General features: G+C 36.5%; 1 protein-coding gene across 2 annotated transcripts in view; it reads right to left on the bottom strand.

The window, feature by feature from the left end:
• Positions 1 to 16,724, bottom strand: part of Fnip1 (folliculin interacting protein 1) — a 91,240-nt gene that overhangs the window by 35,996 nt on the left and 38,520 nt on the right. For both annotated transcript variants that reach the window (XM_057773695.1, XM_057773696.1), the window contains exons 3-6: positions 11,396 to 11,530; positions 4,522 to 4,622; positions 4,166 to 4,240; positions 2,464 to 2,555 (exon numbers count right to left, since the gene is read on the bottom strand). In XM_057773695.1, coding sequence (XP_057629678.1) covers positions 2,464 to 2,555; positions 4,166 to 4,240; positions 4,522 to 4,622; positions 11,396 to 11,530 — 403 coding nt within the window. The remainder of the gene's footprint in view (positions 1 to 2,463; positions 2,556 to 4,165; positions 4,241 to 4,521; positions 4,623 to 11,395; positions 11,531 to 16,724) is intronic.

Raw genomic sequence — 16,724 nt, 5'->3', positions numbered from 1 at the left:
GCTCAGAGGTTAAGAGCATTGCCCGCTCTTCCAAAGGTCCTGAGTTCATTTCCCAGCAACCACATGGTGGCTCACAACCATCTGTAATGGGGTCTGGTGCCCTCTTCTGGCCTTCAGGCATACACACAAGACAGAATATTGTATACATAATAAATAAATAAATATTTTATTTGTGATCCTAAAGAAGCTAAATAAGAAGGTGAACCCAAAGAAAAACATATAGTTATCCTTGCCGAGCAAAAAATTGGGATCTTGGGGGTGGGATGGGATAGGAATAAGGGGAGATGGGGAGAGAAAAGTGAGAAGAGGAGGATGGGGGGAACTTGGGGAATTGGGATGGTTGGGATAAAGGAAGGATGGATATGGGAGCAGGGAAGCATATATCTTAATTAAGGGAGCCATCTTAGGGTTGGCAAGAGACTTGAACCTAGAGGGGCTCCCAGGTACCCAGGGGGATGTCCCCAGTTAGTTCCTTGTGCAGCTGAGGATAGGGAACCTGAAATGGCCCTATCCTATAGCCATACTGATGAATATCTTGCATATCACCATAGAACCTTCATCTAGCGATGGATGGAGATAGAGACAGAGACCCACACTGGAGCACCGGAATGAGCTCCCAAGGTCCCAATGAGGAGCAGAAGGAGGGAGAACATGAGCAAGAAAGTCAGGACCATGAGGGGTGCACCCACCCACTGAGACAGAGGGACTGATCTATTGGGAGCTCACCAAGGCCAGGTGGACTGGAACTGAAAAAGCATGGGATAAAACTGGACTCTCTGAACATGGTGGACAATGAGGGCTGATGAGAAGCCAAGGACAATAGCACTGGGTTTTGATCCTACTTCATGTTCTGGCTTTGTGGGAGCCTAGCCTTCTTAGACCTAGATGGAGGGGGGTGGATCTTGGACTTTCCACAGTGCAGGGAACCCTGACTGTTCTTCGGACTGGAGAGGGAGGGGAAAAGGAGTGGGGGGAGGGGGAGAGGAGTGAGGGGGGAATGGGAGGCTGGGAGGAGGCGGAAATTTTTTTTTCAAAAAAAAATTCTCCTCTATATTTGAACGGAAAGGTCAAATACATCTAGTCTCCACATATAAAAAATTTATTTTTATATCAATTCATTTTTACTATTAAATCACTTTTTTCTGCCTTTTTGTCTCTTTCTTTCTTTTTTCTTTTCTGGCTTTTCAATACTGGGTTTCTCTGTGTAACCCTGGCTGCTCTGGAATTCACTCTATAAACCAGGCTGGCCTCGAACTCACAGAGATTCACCTGCCTCTGCCTCCCAAGTGTGAGGAATAAAGATATGCACTACCACTGCCCCACAAAAATAAATCACTTTCAATAAGCCCATAAGGTTTTAAAATAATCAAATTATTTTTAAGAAGACATTTCTTTGCTGTAGTTTTACTCCTCTAGAATCAGTGGTTAAAACCAAGTGAGTTTGGAAGAACTTTTCCTATAAGCTGATCTACATTATAAAATCAGCCTTACACTAAGACTAATCCACAGGAGCCGCTTAGTAGCATCTCAATTGAATAAACATACATTTAAAACATAAAATTTACTATGGACTATATAGTAAGTACCAGGGCAGCTGGAACTACACAATGAAATCATGTCTCAAAAAAGGGGAAGAAAAAAAAAACCCATCTAAATAAAAGTTTTTACTAAATAAGGGTTACTGTCCACTCTCTTATATTATGCATCAGAAATATGATCAAGCAGCAATTTAGCTGTGCTTTCCAGACAAGAAATTGCAGAAATACTATGTCATTTTAAAATGTACTATACATTGTGAACCATAATTAACTAAATTAATCTATCATTCCAATCAGCGTCTTAAGAATCATCATTTGACTATCTGATCATATAAACAACAGTTCATAAAAAAGGAGCACCATTTTTTTTTTTTTTTTTTTTTTTTTGTTTTTTGAGACAGGGTTTCTCTGTGGTTTTGGAGTCTGTCCTGGAACTAGCTCTTGTAGACCAGGCTGGTCTCGAACTCACAGAGATCCGCCTGTCTCTGCCTCCCGAGTGCTGGGATTAAAGGCGTGCGCCACCACCGCCCGGCAGGAGCACCATTTTAAAATGACTTTTAGGTTAGAGAAGAGAGAGGGATAGTTATTCCCCACTAAAATATTTCAGAAAGCTGGTAATGGCTTTCAATATCAATGACTTAGCCTTCCAAAGACACAATAAATTTAAAAACAAAAATAATGAAGACAAATTAAACATGCAGAAGTTCTTTTCTCAGATACAATAGGAGCATTACCTTAAAATATATAAAAAAATATTTTCCAAATAAGATAAAGGTTATATACATAAAATTTAACAACCTTCCCATTTACACCATCAGAAGTTCTCTGGTTACACAAGAAATCTATATAATTAAGAAGTGAGTTCAAATACTCTCATACTGTTAAAATTTTTTTAACTTTATAAAATCAAAATAAAAAAACCTACCTATATTTCCAAGGAGTCCATTAATAACTGTGCTGCTATCAGCCTTTAATGTATTACTGTCCTGATTGATGAATTCAAGACTATCTTGCAGTCTACAAAGGAAAGAAAAAGCAAAGAAATTCCAAACACATTTTATATTTTTAATAGTAATACTTCACACATCCCAATGAAATTTTAAGTACAAAACTTCTTGAAATATTATAGGCAGTGGGAACTGCTCGGAATAAGGAGGAAAATAGGGGGCTAAATATGAATAAAATTTAGTGAAAAGAAAATATCACTATGAAATCTATTCTTTATATATTTTTTGCTAAGAAAATTAAAACCCTTCTAAAGTTAAAACTATCACTATTAATACTAGAAGTATAAACTACGATAATAATTATACAATCACTTAAACCATCAGTTAGTAAGCTTTTCCTGAAGGCCACATCCAGATGCTGCACCTTTTAAAAATAAAATTTCACAGGAGGACAGTTCCTGTTTTTCATTTCCATGTTGTTTAAGGCTGCTTTAATGCTACAATGACAGCAGTAAGAAACTAGAACATACTATACAACTAATAAAATAAAAAATATTTATCATCTGGTTCTTTCCAAAGTAAATTGTTGACACTGATACACATCACAAACAAGGTTTCCCTCATATTTTGGACTAAAAATATTTTCTAAACATCTGGTGTTGGTAATGGTCAAAGGAGCAATTTCAGATGAGGAAGGGAACAGAGGAAGGGAAGGAGAGCAGCAGGAACACCAATTAAATGATCACACATTAAAAGTGTTATATATTACTTTCATATTCTCTTTGAGAATAACAAAAGTAAAATTACTATGCTTTCAGCAGGAAGTAACTTTTCCATAAATTTTAAGAATTAAAATCGGTATTTTTTTATTTCTACTTCATTATTAAATTTAAAAAGTTGGCATTTTGGCAACATCATTTTTTCAAGTACTCACAATATTTTGAAAATCCTACCTTTTCCTTTCTTCCTAAAAAAGTTAAAAATAAGCTACAGATAGTAGAAGCCTCTATTAATAAAACCCCTCAAAACAAAAGTTTTTCAAACTTCAAAAGAATTTCTCTAGAGTAGTTTTTCTACTGCTTCCCACTCATTTAGACTTTGTATTTCCTCAGTATTTAAGCTAGTCAGTGTTCTGATTTGGCTTCTACATAACCCCACTAACCTCACCATAAACTCTAACTCGGTACTTTCTTTACTAACATTCTAGTACATAGCCTCTTATCCCCCAAAGAAGGACCAATCTAGTTTCAGCTTCATTATTCTAGTGTAGGCACAAACAGCTTATGATATCCCTGTACCTATTATATATGTGTAGAGTGGGTGAATGACTCTGATTTAATAGTGATAGGCCCCTCAAGTCTTCAGTGCTCTGCAAACTGAAGAATGTAAAGGTATCACTGCTAACACAGAAGAGTAGACTGAAAAACAGCACACTAGTCTATGATGAAAATGCATTCAACATTTTGCTTCCAGACACACCTTCTAGAAAACTACAGAAAAAGAAATCATATCTATATGTTCAATTATATTAAGAAAGGGTACAATCTAGCCTTCATAAACTTTCAAATTTGGGTAAGATACAAACTATATGTACTATAATTTTAAAAGCCATTTTAATGTTTATACTTGTATATTTTAAATATTAAATATCAATCACACCCTACATCCATAAGCACTTACGTATTGAGACTTCCACAGATACTGCTTCCAGTCCGGGCAGTGAAAACTTTGCTAAGCATGAGCTGTGGAGGTGAGCTATGAAAGACAACAAAATGTCAGAAAGAGATTAAAAGTAAAATACAAAAAAAAGTAAAATACAATAATGTTTTTGATTCACTGTAAAAAAAAAAACTTTGTAAGTTACATGGATTTCATGACATCATCACAAAGACTAAGAAGGAACACTAAAACCATGACATAATAAGCTGGGCATCTGACATGCTCAATCTGAATAAAAATCTAAGAAATCCTTTCATCTTCAAAAAAACCTGAACATCTACAACGAGTATAACATAAGAAGAACTGAACTCCCTCACCGGATCTGATGAATTTTTAAGGTAGATCCTTTGTAGCTCATTGCTACTGAGCCAAACATCATTTCACCAAGCATATTGGCATCAGAAGAACACCGAGAACCCTGAATAAAAATTAAAAACATAAATAAAATTAAAGAATTAAAAGCCTTATGATTTCAAATATTAATTTTCTTTATAAAATAGAAATATGTTAGTTTTCTAATAATTAAAATTATTTAAATTCTGTATTATATAAACTTTTTTGTAATTTGTTCTTCATCACATGGTTTCTTATATTATATCTAACCATATCATTAAACAGAAATTCCACTCATTTTTAAATCTGCACAGATATTGGTTAAGTATAGTAATACCTAAATCCTAATAGTGGAGAGATCAAGGCAGGAATATCTCAAGTTTGAATCCAAGCTGGGTACTTTGGGAGACTGACTCATTTACTCATTTAAGGATGGAAGAGAGGGAAAAAGAGGGAGATTAAGAGTTGTACATTATTTGATTATATAAAAACACCATACTTCAGGGCTGGAGAAATGACTCAATACTTAAGACCACTTGACGTTCTGGCAGAAGACCTGGGTTTGCTTCCCAAAACCTACACAAAAGTCATAACCACCTGTAACTTCAGTTTCAAGAAACACACTCCATCTTCTGGCCTCCCTACTAGGCACGTGTATGTGCACATACATAAACGTTGGCGAAACACTTATACACATAAAACAAAAATCTTAAAAAAAAATAACATACTTCATCAGGTCAGACTAGTAAACAAGGAGTATTTAGCTCGCTTCTAGGACTTTGCTACTAAAGTAATGCTGAAATAAACTCTTTTACAGTTAGCCATGCATTTGGTATGAGTGTATGTGGGTGGGTGTACACACTACATGTGAGTGGAGGTCAGAGAACAGCTTGCAGGAGTTGGTTCTCTTCTGCATACTACCACATGGGTACTAAGGACTGAATTTAGGTTGTGAAACTTGGCAACCAGTACTTTTACCTGCTAAGCTATATTGCTGATACCAAATCAACTTTTTAACCATGTCTTACACACATATATAACATTTATCCAGTAAGCAAATAAGGGTAGAGTCGACAGTATAATTTTTACTACTTCCATTATAGCAAAGAAGCATCCATAAGTGGAACAATTTTTAACTATCATGAATTTAAAAAAATACATAGTTTATAGACTTAATGAGACTCATAAACACAGAAAAACAATTCTAAAATAATATGTAAAAAAGATCAAAGTCAAATTACCTTGAAAAGAGAACAATAAAACTGAAGTTATCACACATCCAGATTTCAAAATATACTACCAATCTATAGTAATCAATACAGTATGATAGAGATTGACATTATATGGGATCAGATCCAGAAAAAAATGTATACCAATACAGTCAACTGATCCTCAATGTGGATACTAGGCTGATAAAACAGGAAAAGGAAAGTCTTTGCTGCTGGGAAGGCTGGATATTCATATGCAAAAAATAAAAATAGACTCTTATAGCATATATAAAAACCAACTCAAAGTGAATTAAAGAATTAAATAGGAAAAGAATGGACAAAGAAAATGGGGTATATACACATGCAGTGAAATATATTTAGGCCTGAGAGATACATTTTGGAGTATAAAGAAGCATAGTTAAAACTTTAAAAAATTTAAAATTATTATTTTTTTAGTGTGTTTTGCCTGCAGGTACATCTGTGCACCACATAAATGCATGGTGCCCTTGGAGGCCAGAACAGAACACCAGATCCCCTGTGATTAGAGTTACTCTACATTTTTAAGTCCTAGAAATTGAACCCAAGTCCTCTGGAAGAGAACATGTTTTCTGAACAACTTAGTCATCTTTTTAGGCCTCCATAGATGAATCTTTTTTTTTTTTTTTTTTGGTTTTTCGAGACAGGGTTTCTCTGTGGTTTTGGAGCCTGTCCTGGAACTAGCTCTGTAGACCAGGCTGGTCTCGAACTCACAGTGATCCGCCTGCCTCTGCCTCCCGAGTGCTGGGATTAAAGGCGTGCGCCACCACCGCCCGGCTTCCATAGATGAATCTTAAGGGCAGCATGTTAACTGGAACAAGATAATCACAGAAAGATAAGCATTGCATATACTTCCATTTATCTAAAGTATCAAAGAAAGTAAAATTGATGGAACCAAAGAACAGAATTGGTAGTTACCAGGGCAAAGGAGAAAGAAAAAGTTAAAAATCAATGAGCTTCAGTCAAGAAATTGGAATGAATTCTTGAGATCTGCTGCACAACAGCACATCTATCTGCAGTCAAGAACAAAGCACTGTGTACTAATAGTTAAGAAAAAGATTTAAACCAGTGTGTGGTCTTTAATCCCAGTACTCAAGAGACAAAGGAAAATGGATCTCTGTGAGTTCCAGGCTAGCAAAAAATATATAGTAAGATCTGTCTCAGAAAAAAAAGGAAAGATTTACAATATCAAAATGTCTTCTTTCTCAAAGAACTCTTAATTATTATTGCTCTAACTTTTGTCACCATAATTATAAAATCATTTTAAAAAAACAAAATTTATTTAGTTAGTATTTATATACCATGGAAAACATCACTAATTACAAAGTACTCTCTACCTAATTTTTAAAAATTTAGTTGGTGGTGTATGCCTTTAATCCCAGCACTTGGGATGCAGAGATGGACCGACTCTGGGATTTTTGAGGTCTTTATACTTTATAAAGTGAGTTCCAGACTAGTCAAAGCTATACAATGAGATCCTGTCTTTAAAAAAAAAATTATTATACTTATTATTGATATGTATGTGTGTGTGTGGTTGTGTATGGATATGCTATGCCACAGCACAAAAGTAGAGGTCATAGATCAACATTTGTGAGTCAATTCTTTCCTTCCATTATGTGGGTCCTGGGGAGGGAACCTGGGATGAACAGCAAGTACCTGTACCTGCTGAGCCATTTCATCAGCTCTCTTTACTTAATTTTCAAAACCCATTTTTGTCCAAGACATCAGTGTGGCTAAATGAAAGGAATTCCATCTCATACCCTCAGTTAAAAACAGACAATACTCTCACAGATGTAAGATTGGCTTAATGGTAGCAATTTTGGAGTAGCAATTTTCAAAACTACCCACTGACATGCACTTTAAAGAACTAGTTAATGAAATTCATATGCAAATCACTAGAAAAGGAGCTGCTATTCTTTGGGCAATAGAACACATTATCTCTGATGAATCTGAAAGAAAAAGAAACCCTGGACTTTTTCTAAGGATATCTTCAAGACAACAAATCCCATGTATCACATGACTCCAGACTGGTCATGTGAAGAAAATAATTTATAGTCTGTAAATAAGTCTAATAGTCTAATCCTCATTTACAGTTGGAGTTATTGAAGTTATAGTCTATTAATTTATTAAATAACTGCATCAATTAAGCATTCTATGAAGATAATCCAATAAAATCATGTAATTTGATATTAAAATTCTTTGTCTGCTATAATATACACCAAAAGGTTAATGTGAATATTAGATACTGTTATATATTTTCATGTGGAACAATCTACAATAAAAATCACTAAATTAACAAAGTGTGCTATCACTGCTACCTTTTGTATGCTTTATTTAAAGGGTCTATTTACTCCATATACTCACTCCTGGATGATGGAGGAGGGTCATCTTTCTATCTGTTGCTTTCATTGGTTAATTAATAAAGAAACTGCTTGGCCTCTGATAGGGTAGAATTTAGATAGGCGGAGTAAACAGAACAGAATGCTGGGAGAAAGAAGCCCAGTCAGTGAGTAGCCATGATTCTTCCACTCCAGACAGACGCAGGTTAAGATCTTCCCTGGTAAGCCAGCTCGTGGTGCTACACAGAATATTAGAAATGGGTTAGATCAATATGTGAGAATTAGCCAATAAAAGGTTAAAACTAATGGGCCAAGCAGTGTTTAAAAGAATACAGTTTCCGTGTAATTATTTCGGGTATAAAGTTAGCCGTGCGGGCGGCTGGGTGCCAGGAACTTACAGAGTGGCGCCCAACGTGATGGACTAAATCCACTTAAAAACCTGAGAGAGTCTTAAAAAAAAAAAAAAAGGGAGAGAAAGTTTAACACAGCTTTTGGCTGTTTGTGGGTTGCGTGCTGCAAAGAAATTTTCCTGACTCAGCAGCAGGAAAAAACTGGCTGTTTTAAAATGCGGGCTTTCTGGGCTGTGCCGCCATTGCAATCTCTGTCTGGCTCCTGCGGGAGACAGAGCTTTTGAATGGAGCATTTGGAGTAAAGTGCTACGGCTTGCTTGATGGCAATGTGGACTGCTGTGTGCCTGGAACTGTGTGTGGCTCAGGGGCACCAAATGGCTCTGAGGCAGGAGCGGCTCAGCTCTGCCATGCTGAACTGTGCTAGTCTCAGGCAGGAACTACCGTAATTATCATAATAACAGCACAGTTAAGATTTAGACTGGGCAGGACACAGGCCTTACCGTATTACCTGTACATGATGCAACTTAAGTTTTTAAGAAATGCTTAACATTTTAAGAAATGCTCCTGGATAGTAAAAAAATTACAGATTCACAATAAAACAGATTCAGACATAAATGAGTCACATTGTTGGATAAATGTACGTAGGCTTGGGAGAGAAAAGAAAAAAATTCAGCCGGGCGATGGTGGCGCACGCCTTTAATCCCAGCACCCGGGAGGCAGAGGCAGGCGGATCTCTGTGAGTTCGAGACCAGCCTGGTCTACAGAGCTAGTTCCAGGACAGGCTCCAAAGCCACAATGAAACCTTGCCTCGAAAAACCAAAAAAAAAAAAAAAAAAGAAAAAGAAAAAAATTCATGAAGGAGTCTGCGAGACATTCTGCAGGACACAGCAGATAGTGACTGAACTGCCTTTGAAATTTCCTGCTTCATGGAAATGTCTCTGGATACTATGGGCCTGTAGGCCAAAGATGGGTGCCCCAACGGTACAGAGGAACTTTGGGGGACTGTCCAGGCAGCGAGATGTCTCTGTCATTTCTAGAATTTTAGAAGTTTCTTATTTCTTGTTTGCTTAAGTAATATTATATCCTTCTGGAGTCTTTGATGAAGTTGAAGAATGGTTAGTTATAGTTTTCCTTAGTTATGATAAAAAATAGATATAAATATTGTAACTGTAATTCTTACTTGATAACACTTTTGTTATATGTAATTATACTATGTTAAAATGAAAGCCTTCTTTTTTGTTTAAACAGAAAAAAGGGGAAATGATGGAGGAGGGTCATCTTTCTATCTGTTGCTTTCATTGGTTAATTAATAAAGAAACTGCTTGCCAGGTGGTGGTGGCGCATGCCTTTAATCCCAGCACTCGGGAGGCAGAGGCAGGTGGATCTCTGTGAGTTCGAGGCCAGCCTGGTCTACAAGAGCTAGTTCCAGGACAGGAATCAAAAAGCTACAGAGAAACCCTGTCTCGAAAAACCAAAAAAAGAAAGAAGGAAGGAAGGAAGGAAGGAAGGAAGGAAGGAAGGAAGGAAGGAAGGAAGGAAGGAAGGAAGGAAGGAAGGAAGGAAGGAAGGAAGTGCTTGGCCTCTGATAGGGTAGAATTTAGATAGGCGGAGTAAACAGAACAGAATGCTGGGAGAAAGAAGCCGAGTCAGTGAGTCGCCATGATTCTCCCACTCCAGACAGACGCAGGTTAAGATCTTCCCTGATAAGCCAGCTTGTGGTGCTACACAGAATATTAGAAATGGGTTAGATCAATATGTGAGAATTAGCCAATAAGAGGTTAAAACTAATGGGCCATGCAGTGTTTAAAAGAATACAGTTTCCGTGTAATTATTTCGGGTAAAAAGTTAGTCATGCGGGCAGCTGGGTGCCAGGAACTTAGCCCACCGCTTCTATTACTACACCTGGAAAGTAATTTAAAGATAATGTTCTAGTTACTGGAGATCATATTTTATTTATCACATCAAGTATAATTGAAACCTTTTACTTAAAAGTGTATTTTGTGGGATTCTGACACAAAATGAGATTATAATCAATCACTACTTTTTGAATCTCTACAATCTTGGTCAGTTTTCTTTCTATTTATTTTTAATCACATTATATACAGAAAAGACAATTATATACAGCTTAAGAAATTAGAAAACCTCTCAAATTACGCAAATTTCCTGAGTTATACAGGTTCTATATGACAAAGTACTGTTCAGCATTTGTTAAGGTTCTGTGCCTAAGGTGAAGGAGAACCAAGAGTGTAACTGTGAATTAATCCTAACATGCAGATGAGTAACTTCAGAATCCTTTTACAGACTGTCTTAACAATGGATATAAGGATAAATTTCTACCCAAATACAGCCATCTCTTACAAACACAATGACCAAGATTCTATTTTAGCACCACTAAATACAAAATATGTTTTATTTGTACAAGTTTGGGATGACATAAATTCAAAGTAGATGATATGAACTTAGCATGAAACTAAGTCAATCTTATTTCACATAGTAAGCTCATATACAAATTCCTATGTAGTTACTGATTATTTAGCCTAAGGAAAAAAAAATCCAGTTATTTCTGAAAAACCATGAGGTGTGTTTAATCCTTGTAATTACACTTTAATTTTCTACTATGGACAAACTTTATTGGTATTTTAATTTCATAATTTAATAATAAAAAGGCAAAAAATAAATTACTCTGGGTACTCAATAATATGAATTGAGGTAAAGAAGGAAAAAATACCTGCTACCAATACCACAGATTTCTGTATTTCCCCATCTAAGGTTTTCAAATTAATAAAACTTAATTGTTTAATGAATTTATCCATCTCTACAGCTACAATGCAGGCACCAGGAAGGTACAATCAAGTTGATATTATAACTCTGGTCCTTAGGAAGGTGATTAAAATGATTTATAAATGACTAAATGAGTGATCTTACCTGGTACTTGGGACACTGGTCTTTTACATCAGAAGATAAAGTGATAGAGCTATCCAAAGAGGAAGAACTATCTCCTCCTGGTTTCAGCTGACAGCACTTTCCAAAGACCTTGACTTGAGCATCATTACAGAGTTTCTGAAACACAGAGGATACCCTCATTCATAGTCCAATACATTTTTTTTACCATAGATAAACTTAAAAGCAATATGTAAACAAAAGAAACACCTTGGAAAAATCAAGAATGAGATAACTGAAAATAATGCAACTTTAATGTAATATATTTTTCTCTATTTCCTCCAGTACTATTTGGAGCACATTTTTCCCTCACCAACATTACCAAACCACAGAAATTTTCTTTATTATATGGCCAAAACAATATTCATTAATTGTAACTTAGTAATCTATTAATGGTAGGCTTGGAGACATGGCTCAGCGATTAAGAGCACTGCTTGCTCTTCCAAAGGTCCTGAGTTCAATTCCCAGCAACCACATGGTGGCTCACAACCATCTGTAATGAGATCTGGTACCCTCTTGAGGAAGAAACCTGATCAATCATCCTTATCAACTTAAGACCATGAAACCCTATATGGACAAGTTCAACAGAACGGACATATACGGGCACCCATGCATGCTTCAGCAATGCCATGCACAAATTTCATTTTTCTATTTCAATTTATAATGGTGATTTTCAAATTATTTACTTTCAAAACTTTTATGTTCTTATAGGTTATTGAGAATGTTAAAGGACTTTTGTTGAAGAGTTATATCTATTCATTATTTTATATTAGAAACTAAAGCTGAGAAAGTTTTAAATGTCTAATTAAATATAACAATAACATGTTACAAGTTAACAAACAGTAGTGTTATAAAAAACTAACCATATGTAGTCTGTAAGGAGAAATGTAAAATTCACTTACATTTTATTATAGGTACCTTTTGGGTTTGGAAAGGGCACTTCAAGGCCTAAGATCAGAGGCATGTGCACAGTAGGCAAATATTCTACCACTGGACTATAACCCCAGTCTAAACCCCATGTCTAAACTTCTAAAATTAAATGTATTTATGTGAAGAACAGATAAAGAATACATTCTAAATTTAGATGATTGTGCTATCAATGAAAGATTCACTTCTTTTCTAAAAAAAGATTTTATATATATATATATTTGTTTTGGCCTGCATGTATGTTTATACACCATCCATGTGCCTGGTGCCCACAGAGTCAGAAAGTGGTGTTGAATTCCCCAGAACTGTAATTAAGGATGGTTGTAAAGTGTTGGGAACTAAACCCTGATCCTCTGCAAAAGCAGCAAGAGCTTTCAACTATGGAACCATCTTCTAGTCCCAGGACTCATTTCTTTTACTTTACTCCTCTTCCATCCCCACTGAACCCTGGAGCCTTCATTGCTAACAACTACCAAAGCTGCAATTCATTTAGGTGTGCAATATCACTAAAAAGTACTCCAATGTTTTATCAGTCTCAAGTATGCTCATTTTTCCATGTACAGGACCTCAGATTTCCAGAAGCAGCAAACAGGGTGAAACTGCAACTTTCTGAGGAGTAACTATTCTACAGTTACATTATCACCAAAGGCACTTAACAACTTCCACATCATCTGCAACCAAATATTTCAAGTACAATTAAAAGGGGCATTAGAGCTTTTGAGTACATATATTGAGTTCAAATTCTATGAACAGGCTATTTGAGTTATTAAATCTTAGTTTGCCACCTGTGGAATAGGAAGAGAAACCATAATGACACAGAATTTTTTTTTTTTTTTTTTTTGATTTTTCGAGACAGGGTTTCTCTGAAGTTTTTGGTGCCTGTCCTGGAACTAGCTCTTGTAGACCAGGCTGGCCTCGAACTCACAGAGATCCGCCTGCCTCTGCCTCCTGAGTGCTGGGATTAAAGGTGTGCGCCACCACCTCCCAGTCAGAATTTCTAATTATAATAGTCTAGAAAACTAACTTAAACTTACTGATGTTATAAGTAAAACTAACATAACTGAAGTCAAGGATTTCACCAGACACTTTTATTTATATTATTTCATTTAAATGCTTGTTAATACCATTTAGCATTGATATCTTTGGCCATATCTTCTTTTTAAAATTCTTCTCTTATATTTACATTTCAACCAAAGTTTCCCTTTCCTATACTCACCCTAGTGCACCCCACCTCTTCTCTCCCCCAGATCAATTCCTCCTCCATTTGCCTTCAGAACAGAGTAGGCCTCCCAGGGACATCATCATGTCCTTGGCTATATCTTAATAATCTTATAACTTATTAATAAATTGTTGCCAATAAGATCCTAGACCCTATTAGGGAAGATACAACATACTTTGGTTGCAAGATACAGAGAAATCAATTTGGAATTGACCAAAAAACTTCCTCCCTACTGGCTAGTTTTCATATTGAAGAAGTTTTCATATGCAGGCCACTGTGGAGGAAGGTGGTATCACCCAGCAGTGTACCTTGAATGCTACAATATTGACCTGATGGGCAATATGTGCTCACTGGTACAAAAGTGACATAAAGATTACAGGGATCAGGCACCAAAGCTACAGAGAAACCCTGTCTCGAAAAAACCAAAAAAAAAAAAAAAAAAAAAAAAAAAAAAAAAAAGATTACAGGGATAACCAATTGCTTTCTGATTAGATTTGAAGCCTGGCTAGTACTATAAACCTGGTCAAAAGCTTCAGAAGATCTGGCACTGCTGGGAAACTACTACTTTTGATTTGCTAAATGAGCATGTTATCAAAGCACTTTTTAAATATTTGTACTTATGCTCACAGAATAGTGATGCTGTCATCTTTGTTCAGAAAGGCTTGTTTTTAAGCCAGCTATTTGGTGTACACCGTTAATTCCAGGACTCAGGAGGAAAAGACAGGCAGATCCTTGAGTTTAAGGTCAGCCTGGTCTATAGAATGAGTTCCAGGCTAAAAAGAGAAACCCAGTTTTAATGGGGAGGGGAAGCATCTTTTTGCAGTGGCACCAGTTAATGCGGAAATTTGTAACTGGTGGAAGTGGTGAGAGTAAGTGGAAGTTGAAGCTCTGTCATAAATGAGATGTTTATGTCATACCCTCCAAAAGACCTAGGAACATTATAGAAGAGAGAGTGGAAAGAATTTAAGAGGCAGAGGTTGATAGAGGTTGGGGTGAAGTGTTACAGAACACAATCTTCTGGACATTATATGGTCACAGCATTCTTAAACTCATAGCAGCTGACAAGACTAGGCCTGTCAACATCTTGTCATAGACTGGAGAGGGACCTATAAGGCCCTACTCGTTCCTGAGGATCTACAGGCACTTAATGGTGGTGGAGGCAGAGACTCTTTTCTTTTCATCAAGACAGGGTTTTTATTTGTTGTCCTAGCTTCCCTAGAATTTGCTCTGTAGACTACATTGGCCTTTCAACCCTAATGAAACTCATCAGGTCACAAAAACATAAATGATGAAGAGTAGGGAGACAAACTAGGAAATGGGTGGTATGGTAGTTTGAATGTAATTGGCCCTCATAAGCTCAGGGAGTGGCACTATTAGGAGGTATGGTCTTGTTGGAGGAAATATATCAGTGTGGGGGGCAGCCTTTGTTGCCTATGCTCAAACTATGCCTATGCTCAGACCACTGTGAGACAAGATGTAAGAATTCTCAGTTTCTTCTCCAGCACCATGTCTATCTGCACCCTGCCTTGCTTCCTGCCATGATGATAATAGACTAAATCTCTGAACTATAAACAAGTCACCCCAATTAAATGTTTTCCTTTATAAGGGTTGCTATGGTAATGGTGTCTCTTCACAATAATAGAACCCTAACAAAGACAGATGGGAACCAGTGGGAGTGGGAGAGATACAGGATAGTGAAGAGGAGAAGAGGGTTGAACAGTAAGTGCATAGCATTGGAGGAATAAGGCCAACAGACATATTATTATTGGAACATTCAAAGAAAGAGACAAAGATACTCCATGGAAAGATCACTAGAAAGGAGAAACTAAGAAGATATAGAGAGAAACACCAAAAACAGATGCCAAAGATAGCCTCGCAGAGAAAAAAACATTAGCAAACACTGAGAAGCAATAGAGAAAGAACATACAGTGAAGGACTGTGGGGTATGAATATCATGAATCCCTGATGGGATGGTATTAGAAGGTCTGGCTTTGGAATGTTCTTTGGTCATAAGGGGTAGCATGTCACAAATGGGAACAGTACCCATACAGAAACAATTTCAGAGTGCTCTTAACCTTGTTTCTACACATAAGGTAACAAGAAGTCAACAGTTTGTAATCTGGGAGATAACCTGATAAAAAGCAAACATCCCAGCACTCTATCCTGGCCTTCTAGTCTGTAGTGTTTTGTTATTCTGCCTGAAAAAAAGACACATAGAGAGAAAGTTAAACATCATTTTGTTAGGGTCAAACAAGATGGCTCAGTTGATATAAGAACTTGCTATTCATTCTCAAAATCCATATGATGGGAGGGGTGACTCCTGAAACATGTCATCAGACTTCCAAATGCAATAAAATAAAATGTAAAAAATTTTTAAAATTTTGTTGATGTTGGGTAATGAATCTTTATGAATATATGTAGGCAAATAAAAATGTCACAGAAAAAGATATGAGCAGGAGAGAAAAATGAAGCACTAGTTCAGAAAGTATGGGCAGGAAGATTTGGAAAACAGTATAAGTCAAGAAGTACAGAGCAAGTTAATTTTAAAAAAAAGTGAAGATTAAGTACATAATGAGCAACATTAATCAAGATAAACCAAGAGGTGCCAGACAATGTAATGTAGTAGAACATTAACTGACACAAAAAAAACCTCAGTAAATGCTGAAATAAAAAAGCAAGAGTATTATTAATTAATGTTAATCTATCAAATTTAGCAAACTTTTTTGAGCTTTATAGTAGCCTATAAACAAAGAAGTGCTCATGATCATATTCTTTTATTTTATTGATTTTTAATGATCTCTACACTTTTCTCTGCTCCCCTTCCTGCCTCTCCCCTCCCCTTCAATCTTCTCCCAAGGCCCCCATGCTCCCAATATATTCAGGAGATTTTTGTCTTTTTCTACTTCCCATGTAGATTAAATATATGTATGTCTCTCTTAGGATCCTCATTGTTGTCTATGTTCTCTGGGATTGTGATTTGTAGGCTGGTTTCTTTGCTTTATGTTTAAAAACCACTTATGAAGCCGGGCAGTGGTGGTGCACGCCTTTAATCCCAGCACTCGGGAGGCAGAGGCAGGCGGATCTCTGTGAGTTCGAGGCCAGCCTGGTCTACAAGAGCTAGTTTCAGGACAGGAACAAAAAAAAAAAAAAAAACACTTATGAGTGAAT

The sequence above is a fragment of the Chionomys nivalis genome, chromosome 7, assembly GCF_950005125.1.
Source record: "Chionomys nivalis chromosome 7, mChiNiv1.1, whole genome shotgun sequence".
In the NCBI taxonomy this organism is placed as follows: Eukaryota; Metazoa; Chordata; class Mammalia; order Rodentia; family Cricetidae; genus Chionomys; species Chionomys nivalis.
The sequence above is the reverse complement of the archived record's forward strand: the minus strand, read 5'-3'. Positions and strand labels throughout refer to the sequence as shown.